Source organism: Dermochelys coriacea, chromosome 3 (genome assembly GCF_009764565.3).
Source record: "Dermochelys coriacea isolate rDerCor1 chromosome 3, rDerCor1.pri.v4, whole genome shotgun sequence".
Taxonomy (NCBI): Eukaryota; Metazoa; Chordata; order Testudines; family Dermochelyidae; genus Dermochelys; species Dermochelys coriacea.
Window position 1 is genome coordinate 35,837,310 of NC_050070.1, and position 21,943 is coordinate 35,859,252.

A 21,943-nucleotide genomic window follows, 5' to 3' on the forward strand; every position below is an offset into this window, starting at 1 on the left:
TTATAAATGTATAGGATGAACGGTATATAGTAGTTGCAATAGCTGTACTACAGTAAAGCATCTGAGGATTCTGTTGTGCAGTCAAGTGCACTTCTTTCCTGGCATTATGAGGCCAATTGTGTCTTCTGCTGATGCTGGATCTGCAGAAACTGACTCACCATGCTTTCATGTGCTTCTATTGCTCCCTGTCCACATGCAGCTGCTGTACCAGGAGGCACCCTTTCCCTGCAGAATGTTCCAAAAAGACATCAACACAATCTCTCCCCTAGTGCCATGTGTGAGAGACTCCCTGCCGTAGTTACCTCCACTGGCAGCTTCCATCCCTTTGAGAAAGGCTCCCACACCTGTATTTTAGATTCACAAACAAAGATTTCTTTTCTCTTTTGCACTAAAAAGGGAGTTGCACCATACAACGTCCTCTTCACTCTCAGAAGGTCTAGGTAAAGAGGGGTCTCTTAGGGCTTCCTTTTAAAAGAAATGCAGATAAGGCTCAGAGGGTCTTTTGACACAGGTGTCTCAAGCCCTTTCCACAGAGGTCTCAGGGAGAGTTTCCTTCTTTCTACCCCTCCCAGCTCTGATGCATACTGAAACAAAGCCTGTTGCTGGTGGAGCTGCAATTGAGCCCAGCTGGCTCAGCTTCTGCCTTCCCCTGAGCTTCCTTCATTGCCCCCTCCCCATCTTCAAGGTAACTGGGGTCTATACACCCCCTTACATTGTATGACCCCTACCCATTCCCCATCCCTAAGAAATCAATCCCTACTACAAACTAACCCCCTTCAGCCCTCCTCCAAAACAACCCTCACTATGTATTTGGTTCAATAACTGGCCTGTTACAGAAGAGAACCTTGAGCAGCAAACGAGCCTCTGACATGCAACCAGAGGTGGGGAGCTCCCAGAGCCTGGACTCCAGCCCAACCCCAAACGTCTTTACAGCAATTTTTAGCCCCGCAGCCCAAGCCCCTCAAGCTCAAGTCAGCTGACCGGGCTAGCCATGGCCATGTCACGGGTCTTTTACTCCAGGGTAGACGTCAGAGCCCTGCCCTTCCATTGTCCACACTAGAAGAGCCCTGCCCAACCACAGGAGGCACAGAACTTAAAAATCCTTGTAGGCCCAGTTCCTCGGACATAAACACTTAACACTATGGTTCCTAAGTGGGATTTGGCACCGACCCCCATGCTTCTACGTCAAGCTTTTGCCGCTGGATGTCGGCTGACAATCCTCCCCTCACCCAAAGGGCACCCAAGTTACCTTCTTGGGACTTAATCGCTGTGCTGACCACTGTATCCCGTCTCTCTCTGCCATTTAGCTATGTGCGCTCCAACGAGAGCACTAGATCACTAGCCTAATGCTGCTGCACAAATGAGTAAGGGGGCTACTGGCTCCTATATATTGCTGAGTGTAGCACAGGGAGAAAAGCAGCCTCCAGGGGGCACTAGTCCCCCTCTCGTGCAGGTGGGCTGGGAGCGGGAGGATAAGAGAAGAAGCTTGGGTCCTCCCTCTAACATGCTGGTCAGCAGAGCCAAGCCAGCCTTCCAGAGGAAGGAATCTGCACCAGGCACAGAACTCTATCAGGCATAGGCATAACCAGAGTCACTGTCTGGTTCCCAGTCAGCTCTTGGGACAATGAAATAGTGCGCTGCCCCTTACTCAGGGTTTGTGGAAAAGCTACATCTTAGCCTCAAATGAGTAAAACATCTCAGAGGTCAGCTTGTCTACTCATTTACTATTGCAATAATGTTCCCAACAGATTCACACATTAAGCACTGTCAGTTAAAGCCGATTACACCATTTACCACCAATAAATTCAGGAATTACAAAGATGTAAGAAACAAATGAAGATAAACGGAAATATCTAATTCACCCAAGCAAAACTTCATTACAAGCAAATTTGCTTACATTTGTTTATCCTCAAAACCTATAAGTTTAAGTGAGTCCCCATTAGCTAATGCTTTGGGCTAAATTTTCAAATAATGTATTTTAAGTAGGTAATATATGATTGTACATGCAAATCAGTGTCCATGATAATATAAGACATACAATATAAACTTTTTAAAAGTATGTTAAATTGGCCCTGTGGGCTTGCATAGATTCAAGAAAAGAGAAGCTCTTTAAAGAGAAAAAGACAGTTAGCTTTTCCGTAACTGGTGTTCTTCGAGATGTATTGCTCATGTATGTCTATTCCACAATAGGTGTGCGTGCTCGCCATGCGCACCGGTGCCAGAAGCTTTTCCCCTAGCAGTACCCATAGAGGGGAGCGCCCTCCGTGACCTCTGGAGTAGCGCCTGCCTGGCGCGGTATAAGGGGAGCTGCACACTCCCACCACCCTCAGTTCCTTCTTGCCAGACAACTCCAACAGAGGGGAAAGAGGTTGGGATGTGGAATAGACATGAGCAACACATCTTGAAGAACACCAGTTACTGAAAAGGTAACTGTCTTTTCTTCTTTGAGTGATTGCTCATGTGTAGGTGATTCCAAGCTATATCTGTTGGAGGTGGGTAGGAGTTCACAAGTTCCCAGGACGGAGGACAGCCCTGCTGAACCCAGCATCATCCCTGGTTTGGGGGACGATCACATAGTGTGAGGTGAACGTGTGAACCAAAGATTACGTGGCAGCCCTACAAATGTCCTGGATGGAGACGTGGGCCACGAAGGCAGCCAATGAGGCCTGTGCCCGAGTCGAGTGTGCCCTCACAATGGGTGACGGGGGGACACCAGCCAGCTCATAACAGGAACAGATGCACGAAGTGATCCAATTGGAAAGCCGCTGAGTGGAAATCGGCTGGCTCCTCGCGTGCTCAGCAGAGGTGACAAACAGTTGTGAGGACTTTCCAAACTGCTTGGTCTGCTTGAGGTAGAAAGCCAGAGCCCCCTTAGCTGGTACAAAGTACTTGTGTTCTGCCTTTTTAGAGATGGGGGCCAACAAGGCTGGTGTTTGCCACAGGGCATTTGAAATCTTAGCCATCCCTTCATGGAGAGGCAAGACCACCCTACCTGGTGCCGATGAGGACAACACGTAAAACAAGGAGTCTGAGGGCTCCTCCATCTCCTCTGCCTGGAGGTGGAGGCTTGTTGCCACCCTCTTTAAGAGTTCTTGGTGGGCCCTGAAGTCCTCCTGTGGGACATAGGGGGGTGGGGCTGCAATCTCCTCCTCCGGGAAGGGTGAAGAGGCTGGTGCGGTGCTCTGGAGTGTCGGCCGGCACTGCTGAGGACACAGGTCTCACCACCTCCTTTCTCGGGGGTCTGAAAAGGGAGGCCGACGGTGCCTCCGAAGCTCCGGCCACCGAGTGAGCTCCCACCGGGGGCTTCACCGGAGACCACGGTGCCCACTGGTACCATTGGGCCAGCCAGGACACTCGGTGCCATTGCACCTGGTGTGGCAGTGGAGGGACTGGCTGTTCGGGTTGGCTGGCCTGGCCCATCAAAGGACGGCTACAAATGGAGACCGGGCTGGCATAAGATCTGCTGCTGTCTCTGGTCCGGGAGGAGTGGTGGTGCTGGGAACTATGATGGCCATGAGACCGCAATCTCGACGTGGAGGACCAGTACCAGCAGTAACAGCTGCTCTGCGAATGACCTCGACGGGCAGACCCACAATGGTGAAACGCTGGCAAATCAACGCCCGGGGCTGCGATTCTTGGCAGAGACTTGGAGCAGGAGTCCGAGCGGAAATGGTGTTGACGACCATGCCGTGATTGACTGCAGTACCCTCTCTGAGACGAGGACCGATAGCGATGCCCACCATGGTCCCACCAATATTCGCTCCTTGCGGACGAGTGGTGCCGTGAATCCCGGAGGGACAGAACCCAGCCAGACAGTCAGGTCGGTGTCAAGGGCAATCCAACTGGACTCTGCCCTGAACGATCGCTGGGCGGTGATTGGCATTGGGAACGTTACCTCGACCAAGATCAGTACCGAGCCAGTGGCAACTGCAGAGATCCCAGCAGCGGCTTGCCTCTGGAGTGCGGGGCCAACATCAGCGGCTCTCCGGAAACCGGCATGGCCATAATGTCCTGGGCTGCCTGGTGGACTTCAGGCGTGGACAGCATCCGGACATCCGTAGAGGCCTGTTCTGAAGGGGCCAGGCTACTCCACTCAACGTGAGTAAGAGATCTGGGGCCTGGTGGGGATCGAGTACTGCCCTACATGGGCCTAGCCTCTGTCCCAGACTTCCCTCGGTGCCGCTGCGAAGAGGGAGTCTTCCTGGCCCTCTTGGCATGCCCCGTGATGGTGAGCGGTGCCAACTGGTCGATGGCACCGGAGGGTTGCCACGTTCTGATGTTGCAGTGCAGGGTACTGGTTCAGAGCAGCGTGCCAGGGTCAGGGTCAGCGCCGACTCCATCAGGATGGCCCTGAGCCTAATGCCCCTTTCTCTTTTGGTCCATAGGTTTAAACGACTTGCAAATCTTGCACCTTTTGCTGATATAAGTTTCTCTCAAGCAGCGCAAACAGTCTGCATGCGAGTCACTTCTTGGCATAGAACGCTTACAAGAGCCATACAACTTAAACCCTGGGGCATGGGGCGTGCTCACTGACTAACTAAACTAATTAAACAGCTAACTAACTACAGGTACTAACGCTGAACGAACGAACAAACAGTTCTGGGGACGAGCTAAAGCAAAGCTGGAGCAGAGCAGTTCCAATGCACCTTCACTGGCAGCAAGAAGGAACTGAGGGCGGGGGGAGCATGCAGCTCCCCTTATACTGCACCAGACAGGTGCCACTTCAGGGTTTGCAGGGGGTGCTCCCCCGTACGGTTACTGCTAGAGGAAAAGCTTCTGGCACCGGTGCATGTAGTGAGCACACACACCTATTGTGGAATACATGTGAGCAATCACTCGTAGAAGAAATGCAAGATCTCTGATTACCAGAATAATAGAAGAAACGATATTGTCCCTGGCTTCTGGACAGATACCTATGCTTGTACATGGGCAAGGCTAAAGGGAGCAGGAGTTCTAGTCTATTCCCAAGATGTATGAATTTAAGACATGGTAAGAAACAACCATGAAATCAGTGTGCCATGGTAATACCTTGCACAGTGATCAAGTACAATCTTTTCCTCTACATACACTTCTTGGGCATTTAGAAGAGATTTCACACCTTACCTGGTTTAAAGGACAAATTTTCCCTATTAAATTTGTGTCCAGAGCAGGATAGAATTTATGGGGATAAAACAGCAGGGAACTAGATTAAGACAAAAAAAATAGTGCTGATGTGTAGAAAAGGATGCTATTTTGTAATAATAAAGTTAATGAATTCCACTTTTATACTATCCTATTTTGCTACATTTCATCTCAGTGAAAGACAAACACAATTAATTGAATGCAGAACTTAATTCTCCTAGTCCTGAAATTTTGTACCTACTTATGATTATGACTGCACTGAAGGATGAAGCAAGGATAAAATTTGACTTGTGGATGTTGTAATGTGTAACATATCTTTCCTTTCGTAGGTGGCGCCAACCTGTTATAAATCAGCTTTCAGTAAAGCAAAGATGTAGAAAGCTTAAGGCACGGCTACACTAGAGAGTCCACAGCTCTCCTATCGGCTTAACTACTCCAGAGCGAGCAGCAGTAACTATGTCGAGGGCAGAAGCTCGCCCACCAACATAGCGCTGCCCTCACCAGCTCTTATGTCAGTGTAATTTATGTCACTTGGGGGGGGTGTAGTTTATTCACGCCCGTGAGTGACATAAATTATGCTGACATAAGCTGTAGTGTAGATATAGCCTTAGTTGCCTCTTACTGCCACTAGATGATAGTATGGTAACACAGAGATCATTACACTGCACACCAGACCAGCAGTTGCTGAATTTTTGACAGTATTGAATATTCTTATACTTACTAGAACAGACAGGCACCAATGCTAGGTATCTAACCTTTGAATTATCAGCACTGGATTATGCTCCCAGTAAAGTGAATATAGTAACATATCCCTACTATAATGACAGGTTTCAGAGTAGCAGCCGTGTTAGTCTGTATCTGCAAAAAGAAAAGGAGTATGTGTGGCACCTTAGAGACTAACAAATTAATTTTCTTACTCCTTTTCTTTATATCCCTACTAGCATGCAGGGATGTTGTTGCTATGTCAGCCCCAGGATATTAGAGAGACAAGGTGGGTGAGGTGATATCTTTTACTGGGCCAGCTTCTGTTGGTGAGAGGACACTCCGCCAGAAAAGTGGATCACATCATGGAACAGGCCACCCAAATACTCCGAGAGAACCCCAGACATGAACAAGAGCTCTGTGTAAACTCAAAAACTTGTCTCTCTCAGGTAGATTAAGATTTATTGGGGTCCTGGGCACAAAGGACAAACATTTGGGCCCCCCACACTCCAGGGGCTCAGGTGTACTGGAACTGGAGGAAGGCGGGTTGGGGAGGGCATGCCCACCCACTTTTTAACATGGGTGGAAAAGCCTTGGGTAGGTGAGGAACAGCAGTGGAAGGGGCTGTGCTTCTCTGCAGGGGAGCTGATAAAGTCCCCTGCCACGAAGCATAATCTCTGCTCATGGCACCAGCATTTTCCTGGTGGATGGCTGAGGTGGGCCTGACCCCCCTCGCCATGGGGCTACACCCTTGCTTCTCCTCTTCCCCCATGCCTTGCTCTCTGGCCATGCCAGAAGCCAGAGCCAAACCATGGTAAGAGCTGTCCATGGAGCCTGGGCCACTGTGGGAAGCCCTGGACCCTCCGCCTGTCTTGGGCAGCATGCTCCAGGGGTCGGGGACATGGGCCGGGGCTGCTCTAGGGCACCCTGGCCAGGGCAGGTGGAGGGGCCAGGGCTCTCCACAGCAGCCCAGGCATTACTGCCCAGCTCTGGCTTCTGGCTTTGCCTTGGAGGAAGAGGAGCAGGAGGCAGGGACACAGTTCCAGTGCCAGTGGCCCCCCGACTTCTACACAAGTTCTGGCGTTCCTGCAGAGGCCCCCAAATTGGCGGAGGCTCCTGGGCCTGGACCCCATGCATTAATCCACAACTGCTCTCACCAGCAGAAGTTGATCCAATAAAATATATTACCTCACCCACTTTGTTTGTCTCTCCATTATCCCTACTGTATCACTAGTGTGGAGGGCACTGGTACTTGTTCACAGGCCCACAGTCACGAATTATGGGTACATCTACACTGCAATTAAAAAATACCATGCCACCAAGTCTCAGAGCCCAGGTCAGCTGACTCAGGCTTGTGGGGCTTAGGTTGCTGGTCTAAAAATTGTAATGTAGTTGTTCAGGCACAGGCTGGAACCCAGGCTCTGAGACCTTCTCTGTCACGGAATTGCACAGCCTGGGCTCCAGCCCGAGCTCAGACATCTACACTGTAATTTTATAGTCCAGCAGCCTGAGTTCCACATTCCTGAGTCAGCTGACCCGGGCCGACCGTACCCACGCCGTGGGTCTTTTATCAAAGTGTAGACGTCCCCCATGTGGCCAGAGATCAGATGTTCAGTTGGGCTCCTCCTTTACTCTTTTCTTTCATACAAGCATGCACACACTCATTCTCACTCACCTCTAGCATATGCTCTTCTTCCTTCAGCTTTATCACTCGATCTCTCCTCTACCCTCTCCATCCCTCATCTCCTCACTCTGTCACTCACCTCAGGAGGAATGGGAAGTGCTGATTTGTTTTCCTAACTTTCATGTTTGGCACTGGTACATCTTGATCCTCCTGTTCTTTGCCTGTGGCACGCAATTGCTTAGCTTTCCAAAAGCTATAATACTATGGTCTAATTCCAATTATTGTGTTTAGTGTGCAGGTGGATGGTTGGTGTTGGTGGCCTGTAGTATACAGGAGGTCAGATTAGATGATCTGGTGGTTCCTTCTGACAGATCCAGAAGAGTACCTAGAAGTTACCTACTACAGGGTAGGCCCAACAAAGAAAATAACAGAACGCCACTAGCCATCATCTTCAGCCCCCAACTAAAACCTCTCCAACGCATCATCAAGGATCTACAACCTATCCTGAAGGACGACCCATCACTCTCACAGATCTTGGGAGACAGGCCAGTCCTTGCTTACAGACAACCCCCCAACCTGAAGCAAATACTCACCAGCAGCCACACACCACACAACAGAACCACTAACCCAGGAACCTAACCTTGCAACAAAGCCCGTTGCCAACTCTGTCCACATATCTATTCAGGGGACACCATCATAGGGCCTAATCACATCAGCCACAATATCAGAGGCTCGTTCACCTGCACATCTACCAATGTGATATATGCCATCATGTGCCAGCAATGCCCTTCTGCCATGTACATTGGTCCAACTGGACAGTCTCTATGTAAAAGAATAAATGGACACAAATCAGACGTCAAGAATTATAACATTCAAAAACCAGTCGGAGAACACTTCAATCTCTCTGGTCACTCGATTAAAGACCTAAAAGAGGCAATACTTCAACAAAAAACTTCAAAAACAGACTCCAATGAGAGACTACTGAATTGGAATTAATTTGCAAACTGGATACAATTAACTTAGGCTTGAATAGAGACTGGGAGTGGATGGGTCATTACACAAAGTAAAACTATCTCCCCATGTTTATCCCCACCCCCCACTGTTCCTCAGACGTTCTTGTCAACTGCTGGAAATGGCCCACCTTGATTATCACTACAAAAGGTCCCCTTCCCCCCCGTCCGCTCTTCTGCTGGTAATAGCTCACCTTAAGTGATCACTATGGTTACCGTGTGTATGGTAACACCCATTATTTCATGTTCTCTATGTATATAAATCTCCCCCCTGTATTTTCCACTGAATGCATCCGATGAAGTGAGCTGTAGCTCACGAAAGCTTATGCTCAAATAAATTTGTTAGTCTCTAAGGTGCCACAAGTACTCCTTTTCTTTTTGTGAATACAGACTAATACAGCTGCTACTCTGAAACTTTCTGACTCTGTAACTCTATTTTTATGGGTGGTTGATGTTGGTGTTCCCATGCTTCCTGCTGGAAGGGAGCAGACTGTTTTGTTCTGGTTTAACACACACACAGGCATTTATCTACAGACCTGCCTACTTTGGCCAACCAAAAAGCCTGAGCACTCTTCTAGGTAACATTTACATGAGGTGTGCATACTCTTTGTTAACTCCACCATAGCCACTTCTCACCTTTTCCTCCCTCTTTATCCCTCCCTTCCCCTAAAAGTTATTTCCTCCCCATGCTAAATTGAAATGCTCCCTTCTAAATACCTTAACTATGCAACTCTCCTCAAACCCCTCCTCCATAATCCACCAAGATTTCATCCACACAGAATCAGTTCTCTCTTCACCTGCCAAAATTAATCAGTTCCCCATTCACATGATCAGTTCTTTCCCTCCATAAAATCAATTCCCAACAAAAAAAAATTTCCCTCCCAAACAGTCAAAACTTATCACAACACAAAATCAGTTTTTCCCTCCAGTATCTTGTAGTGGTCAGGCATCTCTCCATTACAAAAGCAGGCTCAGGTCCCCGCTGAGAGCACTGTTGCACAGGGAACGATGCTGATGGACGGGTTCGGTGCTGCAGGGTCCTTCAGTGAGGGGAAGGAACGGGAAGGCAGAGACACTCTTGTAGAGTCAGGAGGGAGAGGATTCTGTATCTGCTCCTGGTTACACCTCCTGTGTGCCTTGCCTGGCACAGAAAATTCACTACAAATTCCAAGGTAGCAGAGGATCACTCAGCACCAGAGGCGAGAGAGAGAGAGAGAGACACACACACACACAAAGAAAGCTGGACTCTCCAGTTAAAAGCTGGAGACTTAATAGATATGACACACACATACACACAAAGCTATGGGATTGGGAACTGGAAAGTTAGGAGTTAGCCGATAGGCTGAAACAAAATGAAAGCTAGAGCCCTACGAAATAAATCTCTAGGCCATGGACCAGTTCAGGCCAGAGTGCTACAAGGGCCAAAGCTTTCCACCAATTTGATAACAGGTTCATTATTATCTCAACCAGTGTTACCTGAACTTATGTAAAGAGAGTCAATCATTTTCCTTATAGAATTCCAATAAAAGTGCTCTATTTTTGGTATAAAATGGACTTATCTTTAGTCTTCCTCTTCTTTTTGATCTAAACAAGTTTATAACTCATGGATACATGATAGCCACCGCGTGAGTGAGCTGTTCACCTGTCAAGTGTCTTTGAAACATATTTTCAAATATGCTGGTGATACATAACAAAACATCCTTACTATGTAAAATACACTGAATACATTATTTTGACTAAAATAAATGCGTTTCATATGAAAGATTGATTCAGGGGCCAGAAGAAATCACTATATAGAAGACTGTTAGATTACACGGCTGCTACTCTGAAACCTGTTAGATTGATTGACAGTTTTCCCAAAACACACCCTATATGTCCATCACTTAGGTAAAAACATTTTCTTTTAATATTTAGGGACAAATATTGACCAAGAAAAAAAGACGACCACGTGCAGATTGACATAAACCTTGTATTAGCTTCTTAGGAAGACCTTCTACTTCACACTTACAATTGCTTTTTGCTCATGCATTCTTAACTTCTTCCATAGAAATACATAACAAGTATATGTTTCTTAATGTGTATGAAAAATACCAATAATTTTTCTGTTCCCAACTAAAAAAATAATCTCACAATACAACGATTTTTCAAACAAAGTCCATGCCATAAAATGTTACTGTTTAATCTCCCTTATTTATTAGAATAGTCAGTGGTCACTAGTTCCATCACTAGTGACAGGAGCTGATCTAATGACTATTGAACTCAATAGGGGTATGGCTAAATTGCACACTAAGCCTGGGCTCTGACAACTTCCCCACTTCCATCCACACACCTATCAGTCCGACTTGGGTCAGCAAGAACTCAGGTCCTAGATCCTAGGATCATACTAGGGGGATGGGTTAGAGCCTACGTCCTATTGTGACTCAGGTCCAAGCCCTGTCACTTTGCTCTGTGGATGCAGGTCAAGCTGCAGGCCCAAGTCAGAAGGTCCACACAGGGCAGTATGGACAAATTAGTATGGCTGTGAGTCCCAGGTCAAGCCATTTTAAACCCAGATTTATAATGCAGTAGGATGCTCAAGCACAGACTTGGAAACACTGAGTCCACAAGCTCAGATTCAGAGTAGACATACCCTAGGAGTCTTGCCATTCACTTCAGTAGCCTTTGGACCAGGCCCATAGGGCTAGACCAGGGTGGGCAAACTTTTTGGCCCAAGGGCCCCATCTGGAAATAGAAATTGTATGGCAGGCCATGAATGCTCACAAAATTGGGGTTGGGGTGCGGAGGGGGATGAAGCCTCTGGTTGGGGGTGTGAGCTTTGGGGTGGGGCTGGAGGTGAGGAGTTCATGGTGCAGGAGGGGGCTCCAGGCTGGGGTAGGGGAGTAGGGAGTGGAGGTGGGGGCTCTGGCTGGGAGTGCGGGGTCTGGAGGGGGGCTGGGGATGAGGAGTTTGGGGCGTAGGAGTGTGCTCTGGGCTTGGACTGAGAGGTTCAGAGGGCAGGAGGGGGATCAGGGCTGGAACAGGGGGTTGGGGCTCAGGAAGAGACTCAGTGGTGCAGGCTCCAGGCGACACTTACCTCAAGCAGCTCCCAGAAGCAGCGGCCATATCCCCACTCTGGATCCTACACAGATCCGCAGCCAGGCGCCTCTGCGCGCTGCCCCATCCGTAGATGCCACTGTTGCAGCTCCCATTGGCCATAGTTCCCGGCCAATGGGAGCTGCGGGGGCAGCGTGCAGAGCAGAGCCCCCTGGCTGCCCCTACATATAGGAGCAGGAGCAGAGCCATGCCACTGCTTCAGGAAGCAGCGTGGAACAGCCCCCAACCCTGCTCCCCAGTTGGAGCCATGGAGCGGGGCAAGCCCCAGACTGCACTCCCCAGCAGGAGCTGGAGGGCTGGCTTAAAACAGCTGGTGGGCCAGATCCAGCCCATGGGCCACAGTTTGCCCACCCCAGGGCTAGACTGTAACTTTATAATCTGCCCCACGTAAGGCACGGTGCAGAGGACCCCCTTCCCCACAGCAGAACAGAGAGTGAGTTGTGACTCCCCGCAGCACAGCCAAAGACCCACCCTGAGCAATGAGAACTGAGTAATGTTGAGACCTACCTCCCCACACAGTGGAGTTAGGGCTCTGACAACCTATAGTGAACAAGGATATAGAAAGTCCTTAACAATATAGTTGGTTTCCCTTTTAATTCATACTTCAAAAGCTGTTGAAAAAATGGTGTAAGTGTAACACTGACAAATCCCAGTTGTTGGCAGGCGGAATCAAATCTGGAGCCTCGGGAGCAAAGTGCATGAGCCTCTACCGCATAAGCTAAAAGCTAACTGGCTGTTAGCTAAGGCTGTAGAGCAGACTCATTAATCTCTCTCTGTGTCTCTAAGTGGTCTCGGTGCCACCAGAAGGTGTGTGGGTTACACAAGTACCATGAAAAATGGAGGGAAATAAATGGGTTTTCTGCTGCTTAATATTAATTAGCCATTTGAGCAGAAATTCAGATTATTCACGAAACACTCTATAAATCTGTGAAATGTTGTGTGCCTGCTGCCCAGCTCAACTAAGGCTTTTAGGACTGGAGGCCTGTTTTCTACCTCATCCAAAGGAATCTGCAAAGAGATTCATACATGCAGAATCAACCAATCACATCAGCATCTTGCAAAAATGGGTAAAGAGTGGGCAAAGGTGACAGCTTAGGCACACGAAGTGTCTTCAAGATACTTTATGTCGGCAAGTGCCATCCTAGGCAGGCAGGAACCCAGACTCAGATTGCCCTTATTTATTACCATACAGCTATAATGACTTGACCCAACCATATTGGTGGTTTAAAAGCCTTGGGGTGGTTTTATTATCAGGAGGCAAACCATTACAAAACTCAAAAGGGAATATTTGCATCCCTGGTGCAAATTGACCCACAGGGATACATTTGTAGTCCTTCTCAGATTCTGTAGAATAAGAACCTTTGTAAGTAAGTATACAACCACACCAAGATTATCTGAGATCTCAGTTAAAGCACTGGAAAAACCAAGCACACATGAGCCGTACTTTACCTGTACCAGAAAGAAACACTGGCAAGCAGAACCAGTCAGCATCTGAATTGTTCTTTAGGGTTATGTCTCTGTAGCACTATGGCCTGCATGGTTTTCATATATTAGAATAATATTCTACCAGTTTTCGGAGTTCATGAGTAAACCTTTATATATAACAGGTTGAACTTCACAACAGTTAGCATGCCAGGATGAAATTGTTTATTTCCTTGAGAATAAAATTAACATGTAAACTCAAATGTTGTCATGCTTTGAGGAACTAAGCAAAAGTCCTATGGTCAGTAGTCTTCCATTAGCTGTAGCACTGTATAGTAACTTATTAATTTGGTCTTGCCTAATACGTGGAGGCTACCTAAAAATCACACACCAAGCCTGTTTTGAGTTTCTTTTAGATATTTCTTCCCAGATTGATCAGACATGCTTTGTGATTGTTTCATATTTAGTGTTATTTACCCTTACAAATTATTTAAAACATTGAAAGCACACACTGTCTGCAAAACACAATCGACAGAGGTTTCCCAGTGACCTTCATATGTAGAGTAGTTGACTAAATGATGAGAGGAATTGCAACAGGCCACTACAAATATCCAATATTCATCACTCTTTTTGTCCAGTTATACCTTTCAAAAATATACCACATTTTTCAGTCACATGCAGTTGTGAATTGGATACACAAATAAGTGGGGCAAAATGACTTACTGCCTTCCTTTGGAACTATATCCCTATAGGTGTACTCATTTTTTTTTTAAAAAATAAATAAGATTTTATTTAAGAGAAGATATAGCCATGAAGAGTAGCAAGGAAGAGAAGTAAGCACAGGAACAAAATAAGGGACCAATTCCTGAAGTCCTTACTCAGAGATAAATTCTCTGCTGGGACAAATGAATGAAATCCATTGAAGTCAATAGAGCTGTGCTCATTTATGCCTGCAGAGAATTTGGCCCTTTTTAGGAGTCTTTACTAAGGCCAATCTTCTGCTGACATCAAGTTAAGGACTGAGTGAAAACTAAGTGAAGACCCCAGTATTTGTCCCAGTGAAAGGAACTGTTGGACAACAAAGGTTTTGTGAGACTCATGATGTACTCAGGAAGCCCTCCTTGTGTTTTGTAACCAAAAATATCAATCACGAATATCTTAAGCAAAAATAGACTAGCGAGCGCTGCGCTCGAGAAGTGCCAGAATGCAAGTATCTGAAGGGCCATAAAATGCCATTCCAGCTCCCCAAAAAAGTGCTAGAATGCCATCCAAGAATATTCCAGCAGGGCTCAAATACACCTTTAGAGTATTGGCTTACTTTGGTAAATTCTTTTATCCCACCCTCAGTTAAACAACATGTAAAACAGACAGAACCTGACATTGCATTTTCTGAAGAAACACAAAGTTGATTTATCTCCTTCTAGTACTGAATTATGAGCCATTTCGACTCCCCAAGGCAATGTAAATGGGTTCGCTCACTGAAGTTGTCTCTGTGTTGTTATTTGCAAACAGTTTAATAAAAAGATGTTACAAAAATGGTAGAACTGATGGGTTAATTGGCTTGTGCATGTGTCACAGAAACAGGTACAAAGCCTGCCCATTCAGAACCCTACTGCAATAGTTATATTAAGTAGCTGGAGTATACAAAAACTTTTCCTTATGGCTTGAAATAGCCAGAAATGTCATCTTTGTAAACCAGTATGAGCAATTAACATTAACAATTAAAAATGTTGTTAAGATAAAACAATATCAAGAATCTACGTCTTCAGACACAACATTATAACAACATAGAGCCAAATTCTGCCCTCCATTGCTGTCATGCAACCTCATTAATTAATTGCAGGGAGGGCAGAATATAGACCTTATCTAAATACATATTTTCTTAGGGCAAGACAAACTATGTCTTATTTAACTCTATCTTCCCTTCTGAAGGGTAAATATTGATATTTGAAATACCTAATTATATTTACAGCTGTACAACACTGATGTTATATACTCGTAAAATATAACTAGTACTTTATAAACAAGGGGTAAGTGATACAATCTGCTTCAAATGGGGGAGCAGGGGAGCAGACATCCTCACACATTTTCTTTGTCAAATTCACAAACAAAATACATTGTAATGTGACAGGCAACGTCATTCCATCCACCGGAGGCCACCATTTCCACACAGTCCTCCTCATCATAGGCATTATTGGGTTCGCCGCTGCGCCATTTGTTGAAGGTCTGCATGGGTGATCGATCAGAATACACAAAATTGCCCTCTTTTTCCAGGTCGTTGATCCCAATGAAAACTCTGGTGAGCCCTGCTTGATTGATGTAAGAAGCAATCAAACTATTTGTATTCTCATCCTTGGGCATGCTCAGTGTTCCTCCTCTTCCATGGCAATAGAGCTGGGCATCCATATATCTTTTCTCTTCTTTCACCAGCAGGTATATCTTATTATCTGTCTCACGCACACCAGCGACAGCTGCGGGGGAGGGCAGTGCTGAAAAGTGAGCACTCGCATTTCTATAAACCAACTTAATGCACACCACAAAAATAGATACACAAATCAAATATGATATGGCCATATTCTTTAAGAGCAGCTTCATCATTAAAAAAAATAGGGCACTTGGAAAGGGAGAAACATACAAAATAAACATACCATTTTTTATGAATTTTAATTCAGTTGTCAGCTGGGCCACTTGGATATCCATTTCACCAATAGCCTTCCTTAGCTGGCTGCATTCACAGGGGATGCCTGCAGAGATTAGGGGCTGCTTGCTGTTAAATTGTATATACAATCATAAATAAAAATGTTTTGTGAAATATATTTATGTGACTGTATTGCTCACAAAAGGGGCTAGCCTGATGACCCCAGAGAGTGAAATTCTCTGTCCAAATAATAGGCAGCAACTGTGCAAACTTCCCCATGTTGACCCACCAACATCCTTCACTCTGACCTGTGGGTCTACCTATAGGAGTTCAGTTCACTCTCTATGCCACCTCAGTCCTTGGCCTCTCTGAGGAGATCCCAAATGATGATGCCAATTAGTGCCAAACATGTGACAGACACCAGTCCACTAGGAACAAAAATAGGACGACTTTATACTTCTTAGTTCTCAGTGATGCATATACAAGGCAAAAATCTCCTCTTCCATCTTCACTGCAGATATCTTTTCCACACAGGAAATCTGTATGGCATATTCTGCATTTGCTCTGCACAAGGGATCTATCTGCACAGCAGATCAGAGGCAGATCTTGCTCCTATTATGTAATGCTCAGAATTAGTCCTAAAAGACAGTTCTGGTCATTTCAAAAGTGTTCGTTTGTTATAGTTCTTCCAATAAAAGACTTAAGACTCTAGAATTCTGCCCATTATCACAAATTTACATTGGTCTGAAAAAAGCAATTTTAATGAGATTATTAAAAAGGTAACTTCTATGAGCCCAGTTTTGAAAACTAGGTTCCAGGTAAGGCACCCAGTTCTGCATATGGGTATTCAAACCTGTATTTAATCATGCTAATATCCAGTTTAGCTGCCTAACTGTCTAATCCCACCCTCACCTATCAGCTCTCATTCAGTATCCTGCCCCAGATCTGCCTATAATGTCAGCCTCCATGGCCCATTTGTTAAATTTTCAAACAAGCACTTTTGTGCTTTCTCCAATTCTGCCCATCACCGGTGGGAGGAGCTCCCTGTAAATATCCACAAAGCCACTTCATTGTTCTCCTTCAAAACCCTCCTTATAACTCCCCTTTGCCACAATTCCTACATAAAAATTCAACAAGAGTTAGGCTGCTGGCGCACTGATACTGCAGGGGCTCGTTAACCTGCACATCTACCAATGTGATAAATGCCATCATGTGCCAGCAATGCCCTTTTGCCATGTACATTGGCCAAACCGGACAGTCTCTACGCAAAAGAATAAATGGACACAAATCTGACTTCAGGAATTATAATGTTCAAAAACCAGTAGGAGAACACTTCAATCTCCCTGGTCACTCAATAACAGGCTTAAAAGTGGCAATTCTTAAAAAAAAAAAAAAATCCTTCAAAAACAGACTCCAATGTGAAACTGCAGAACTGGAATTAATTTTCAAAATGGACACCATCAAATTAGGCCTGAATAAAGACTAGGAGTGGATGGGTCATTACAAAAACTAATTTCCCCATACTAATTTCCCCCTATTTCTACTCACACCTTCTTGTCAACTGTTTGAAATGGGCCACCCTCATTACCGCTACTAAAGTGATTTTTCCTCCCTTGGTAATCTACTGTTAATTGAATTGTCTCATTAGACTGACCCTCCACTTGGTAAGGCAACTCCCATCTTTTCATGTACTATTTATACATACCGGCTACTGTATTTTCCACTCAATGAATCTGATGAAGTGGGTTCTAGCCTACGAAAGCTTATGCCCAAATAAAATTTGTTAGTCTCTACGGTGCCACAAGGACTCCTCATCATTTTTGCTCATACAGACTAACACAGCTACCACTCTGAAATTTGAGTAGTGTAGATCAGCAGTAAATTACTAACCCCCAATGGAGCAAGGAGAAAGCAGGGAAAGAAATGCGACTCAGAAGTGTCTCCTGCAGCTATTCCTAGGCTAGTGTAGCTAGCACATACTAAGCCCTTGACTCAGCAAAGCTTTTAAACAACTGTCTAAATCCATGCCACTTCAGCAAACCTCTTAAAAACATTTTGAGCTTACACATGTGCTAAAGCACTTTGCAGGCCCTTTGCTGCTTACTGCTGTATGCCCGGACCCAGGGTCTAAGTAGCAAATGTAGGAGTGAAAGGGGGGTTCCTTCTCCTTTTGAATGGGCACAGTCCAAGTCACTATCCATCCCTAAGACTCTTCTCCTCACCCCTGAGCAATGCAGTTATACTGATCTAGCTCCCCTGCATAGACAGCACTATGTCGAGGGGTGGGCTTCTCCTGTCAACATAGCTATTGCCTCTCATGGAGGTGGATTAACTGCGCTGATAGGAGAAGCTCTCCCATCAATACAGCAGCATCTTCACTGATGCAGCTGCACTGGTACAGATGCGCCGTGCAACATTTTACGTGTAGACTGGCCCTAAGCTTTTCATACTCCTAACAAGATATTGTGTTCCCGTTGATCATCCAGTGGTTTTTCAGAGTCTCAAATGATATGTAGAAGGGCTTTGCAAAACAGCTTCTCTCCACCGGCATAGCTGGCAAAAATCACAGTATTCTTGAAAACCAAAATAAGATTAGTTCTATAGATCAGTGGTTCTCAAAATGTATTTGATTGTGTCCCCTTCTTTGTGTTTGTAGTAATTTACAGCCCCCCTCCCCGCAACACACAAGTACAAATACCCATAAAAAAAAAACATGCAACTCTCACTAAATATTAAAAACAGCAAGGCATTGATTCAAACAGAGCCAACGATCCATTGTAATAAGAGCAAAAGAAAAACTGCAATTGTGGTCGATGCTTACAATTAAATGCATACACCACATCACAGCAAAGAATGGATTAAAGTACAGAGGGCGATGACTTTGAATAATGCTAGGCAAGCTTAGCAGAAATCCATGAAAATGCACAGTGCAATCTGAGGACCTGATACATCCGGAGGAATCCGCTTAGTTATTTATTCATTGCTGGGGGTAAAATGCATGCAGTAAGTTCTTTTCCCCAAAAAGCTTTTCATGCCCCCCAGAATACATTCTGCACCCCACCTGGGGCACCTGCCCCTGCAGTTTGAGAACAACAGCTGTGGATGAAAATATGCCCTCCTACCCTGCCAATAAATTCTGCAAAGCCTGAGCCTATTGGCCTTGTAGACACTGGCATGAAGTCCCTAAATCGCTCCTTAGGCCCTGTTCATGCACTAAGAACCACATACACAGCACAGCTTTGTGCCCATGAGATGTCCCAGTGAAGTCAATGAAGGTGCAGGGGTCCCCCACAGGGTTCTCAGTGCAGAATCAGGGCCTAAGTAGGATGTCCAGAGATGTCTTTTTACACAGTGGTGAATGACTGGGAACAAGTTGCATTCCTGCTCCCATTAGCTTTCTGGAAAAACTAAATCCAGGTTGAGTTAGTGGGGAACTATTGAACATTCTTTCAAGCAGTGGTCCACCCCCCCAGAAGGAATTACAGTACAACTCCCAGCAGCCATTGCATTCTCAAAAAACTTTTTGTAAAAGTACCCTGTAGATATGCAGTATAATCCAAATTACTATGCATAAATCAGAAGAGGTTATTTAAAAATTTTAGTTCCAACAGCATTTTTCAGCATTTTTAAAAGGAATTTCTTTTTGCGAATACAGACTAACACGGCTGCTACTCTGAAACCTTTAAAAGGAATGTGTACTATACATGATTTATACATTTTTTTGAAAAAAACTATACACTTTGAAGATCTATCATGGTTTACCTGGGTCTCCATTAGGACCAGGTGGCCCTATATCCCCATTATCTCCCTTTTCACCTAAAAAATGAAAAATATCATCAATTTTGCTGCTCAACAAACAGATCGGGTCACCAATTTCATTAACAGGAAGTTTCTAAACAGGGTTTGTGTGTTAATGACTAAGATTTAAGGCAAAAAACAAATGCATAATATAGAGATGGGCCCCAAACGATGGAAAATTTGGATTTGTTGTCCCAGTCAGTTCATCATCAAGACACGCTCAAACTGTGTAGTTTGGATTCAGGGACAAACATCATGACTAGTTTCATTCTGTTCCATCTCCTGTTATTTGTGCCAGAACTTTCTTAGGCACTTTACAGAGCAATGTCTTCTGTGGAATCTGTAAGGAAATAGCACTTCTGAAAATGAGGCCACTTTTATTTAGGTAGCTAAATTTTGATTTAGAAGCCTAAAATTAGACCACTCCATTGAAAATGCTGTTCAAAATTATTTGACCAATGTCACAGAAGAAGTGGGAAGTCCAAGGAATTCAGACCTCATGGCTCCTGAATCTGTGCCTCTACCAAAGTACAATCCTACTTCCCACCCGCTCTCCTTTAAATACCTATACTTGGAGGTTGATGTAACTTAAAAACTCTTTAATCGACCCAAAAGTCAGCTTTCTGAGATCTCTTGATCCTGCTGTGTGTCAGGGTACAAGATAACTAGTCCAGAGATCTCCATCATTTGATTGACTAGAATGTGATTTAATTATAGGACTTGCTATCTATTGTGGTAAGTAAGCCCTGAGAAAATCTGAGTAATTTTAATTAAGAACCGGACTCATCTCAAAGATAAACGGCCCTTGATTATTCAGTTGAGACACTATGGGAGAAAAAAAAAGATTGAATCAAATATACCTTTTGAACCAATGGGACCAATTTTTCCATGTCGACCCATACTGCCCTTCTGTCCTTTGTCCCCCATTTCTCCTAAACATAACACAAAGATCAAAGACACAGATTAAAAACATTGTCTGCTTTATTCAGACCCCCAGCAGCACTTCAGTATCATTTTCTATGGCAGGCAGCAGAAAATGTTGTAGCAAATTTTCTTTGCAATTACAATGAATGATCACCAAGGTTTGTCAAATTCCAGGAGTCCAGCTTTTTCCTCATCCCTGGCGTGCTACATAAACAACACAGAAGCACATTTAATCTTCTCAGTGCAGTTGACTTCACTGGGACTACACAGGTCTAAATGAAAATAGAATTTGACTGAAAGCCATAAAAAAAAAAAAGTTTTGTACGACTCCACTCAGATAATTTGTCATGCCAATGTATTGTTGAAAATAAGGGGAGATTCCAGAAAAACTTGTGGACCAAAGGGCTGAATCTATTACGGAATTCAAGAGATTTACAGGTCTTTAAGCATAATGAGTCAATTCGTCTAATGCAGTGGTTCTCAACCATGGGTACGCATACCTCTGGAGATACGCAGAGGTATTCCAGGGGGTACAGCCACTCAGCTAGATATTTGCCTAGTTTTACAACAGGCTGCATAAAAAGCACTAGGGAAGTCAGTACAAACTAAAATTTCAAACAATGACTTGTTTATACTGCTCTATATATTATACACTGAAATGTAAGTACAATATTTATATTCCGATTGATTTATTTTATAATTATATGGTAAAACATGAGAATGTAAGCCATTTTTCAGTAACAGTGTGCTGTGACACTTCTGTATTTTTATGTCTGATTTTGTAAGCAAGTAGTTTTTAAGTGAGGTGAAATATGAGGTACGCAAGGTAAATCAGACTCCTGAAAGGGGTACAGTAGTCTGGAAAGGTTGTAAAGCTCTGATCTAATGGAGTAGCAAAGTAACAGAGCAGAATTTAGTCTTTGTGTTCTGTAAATTCAGTGGAAGGCAGTTGCATACTTATTCTTTTCTCTATACTCTAAACATCTCAATAGTATCATAATGAGAAATAGTGAAAGCCTTATGTTTGCCCTCTAGGGGCACATGTGCGCACGTGCGCATGCATGCACGCACGCACACAGTCTAAGTAATTCACAGCAGGAATGTAAAGTGTTACTAATTTTAATGGAGACACCATGCAGTACTTTACAGTGGAGTTGTGGTAAATGAGCCACTTGAAAATCATCTTCCTCAGCAATTTTTAATGAATAAAGGATAAATATGCACATTACAAAAGCTGACATAAATTGTCAACAGAGTTGCCATAAATTTACCCTCTTCTCCTTTCAGTGTTCGTCCTGGCTTTCCATTGTGTATACACAGAAATCTAATAGAAAAGGATTTGATTCACTTTCTTCATCTGACTTTGACCCCTTTTTCCTTGGTTGTACCATATAACAGAATATTCAGATAGCTCATGGAAAACAAGTGCATTGTAGGAGGTATGTGTCATGCTTTATCCTCATATATCACACAAAGTAAGCTGAAGAAGAGAAACCACTGTTATCTGACCAATGAATCATTAGAGAGTGGGTCTTGGCATCATTTATCTGAACTCTTCCCCAGAAGGTATCTGTCATGTCATTTATCACTAAAATAGTTTTAATCAAAAGT

General features: G+C 44.7%; 2 protein-coding genes across 11 annotated transcripts in view; both read right to left on the reverse strand.

Moving 5' to 3' along the window:
• The window catches only part of ALLC (allantoicase), a 40,779-nt gene extending 39,476 nt beyond the window's left edge, over window positions 1-1,303 (reverse strand). The window contains 2 exon segments of the mRNA XM_043510155.1: window positions 303-388; window positions 1,250-1,303. Coding sequence (XP_043366090.1) covers window positions 303-388; window positions 1,250-1,303 — 140 coding nt within the window.
• An 11,879-nt stretch (window positions 1,304-13,182) lies between these two features.
• COLEC11 (collectin subfamily member 11) overlaps window positions 13,183-21,943 on the reverse strand; it is a 50,496-nt gene continuing 41,735 nt past the window's right edge. For 9 of the 10 annotated variants that reach the window (XM_038395975.2, XM_043510283.1, XM_043510288.1 and 6 more), the window contains 4 exons: window positions 20,269-20,340; window positions 19,373-19,426; window positions 15,621-15,716; window positions 13,183-15,461 (listed from right to left, as the gene is read on the reverse strand). In XM_038395975.2, coding sequence (XP_038251903.1) covers window positions 15,052-15,461; window positions 15,621-15,716; window positions 19,373-19,426; window positions 20,269-20,340 — 632 coding nt within the window. In that variant the 3' untranslated portion in view covers window positions 13,183-15,051. The remainder of the gene's footprint in view (window positions 15,462-15,620; window positions 15,717-19,372; window positions 19,427-20,268; window positions 20,341-21,943) is intronic. The other variant, XM_038395973.2, reaches the window with a different exon arrangement.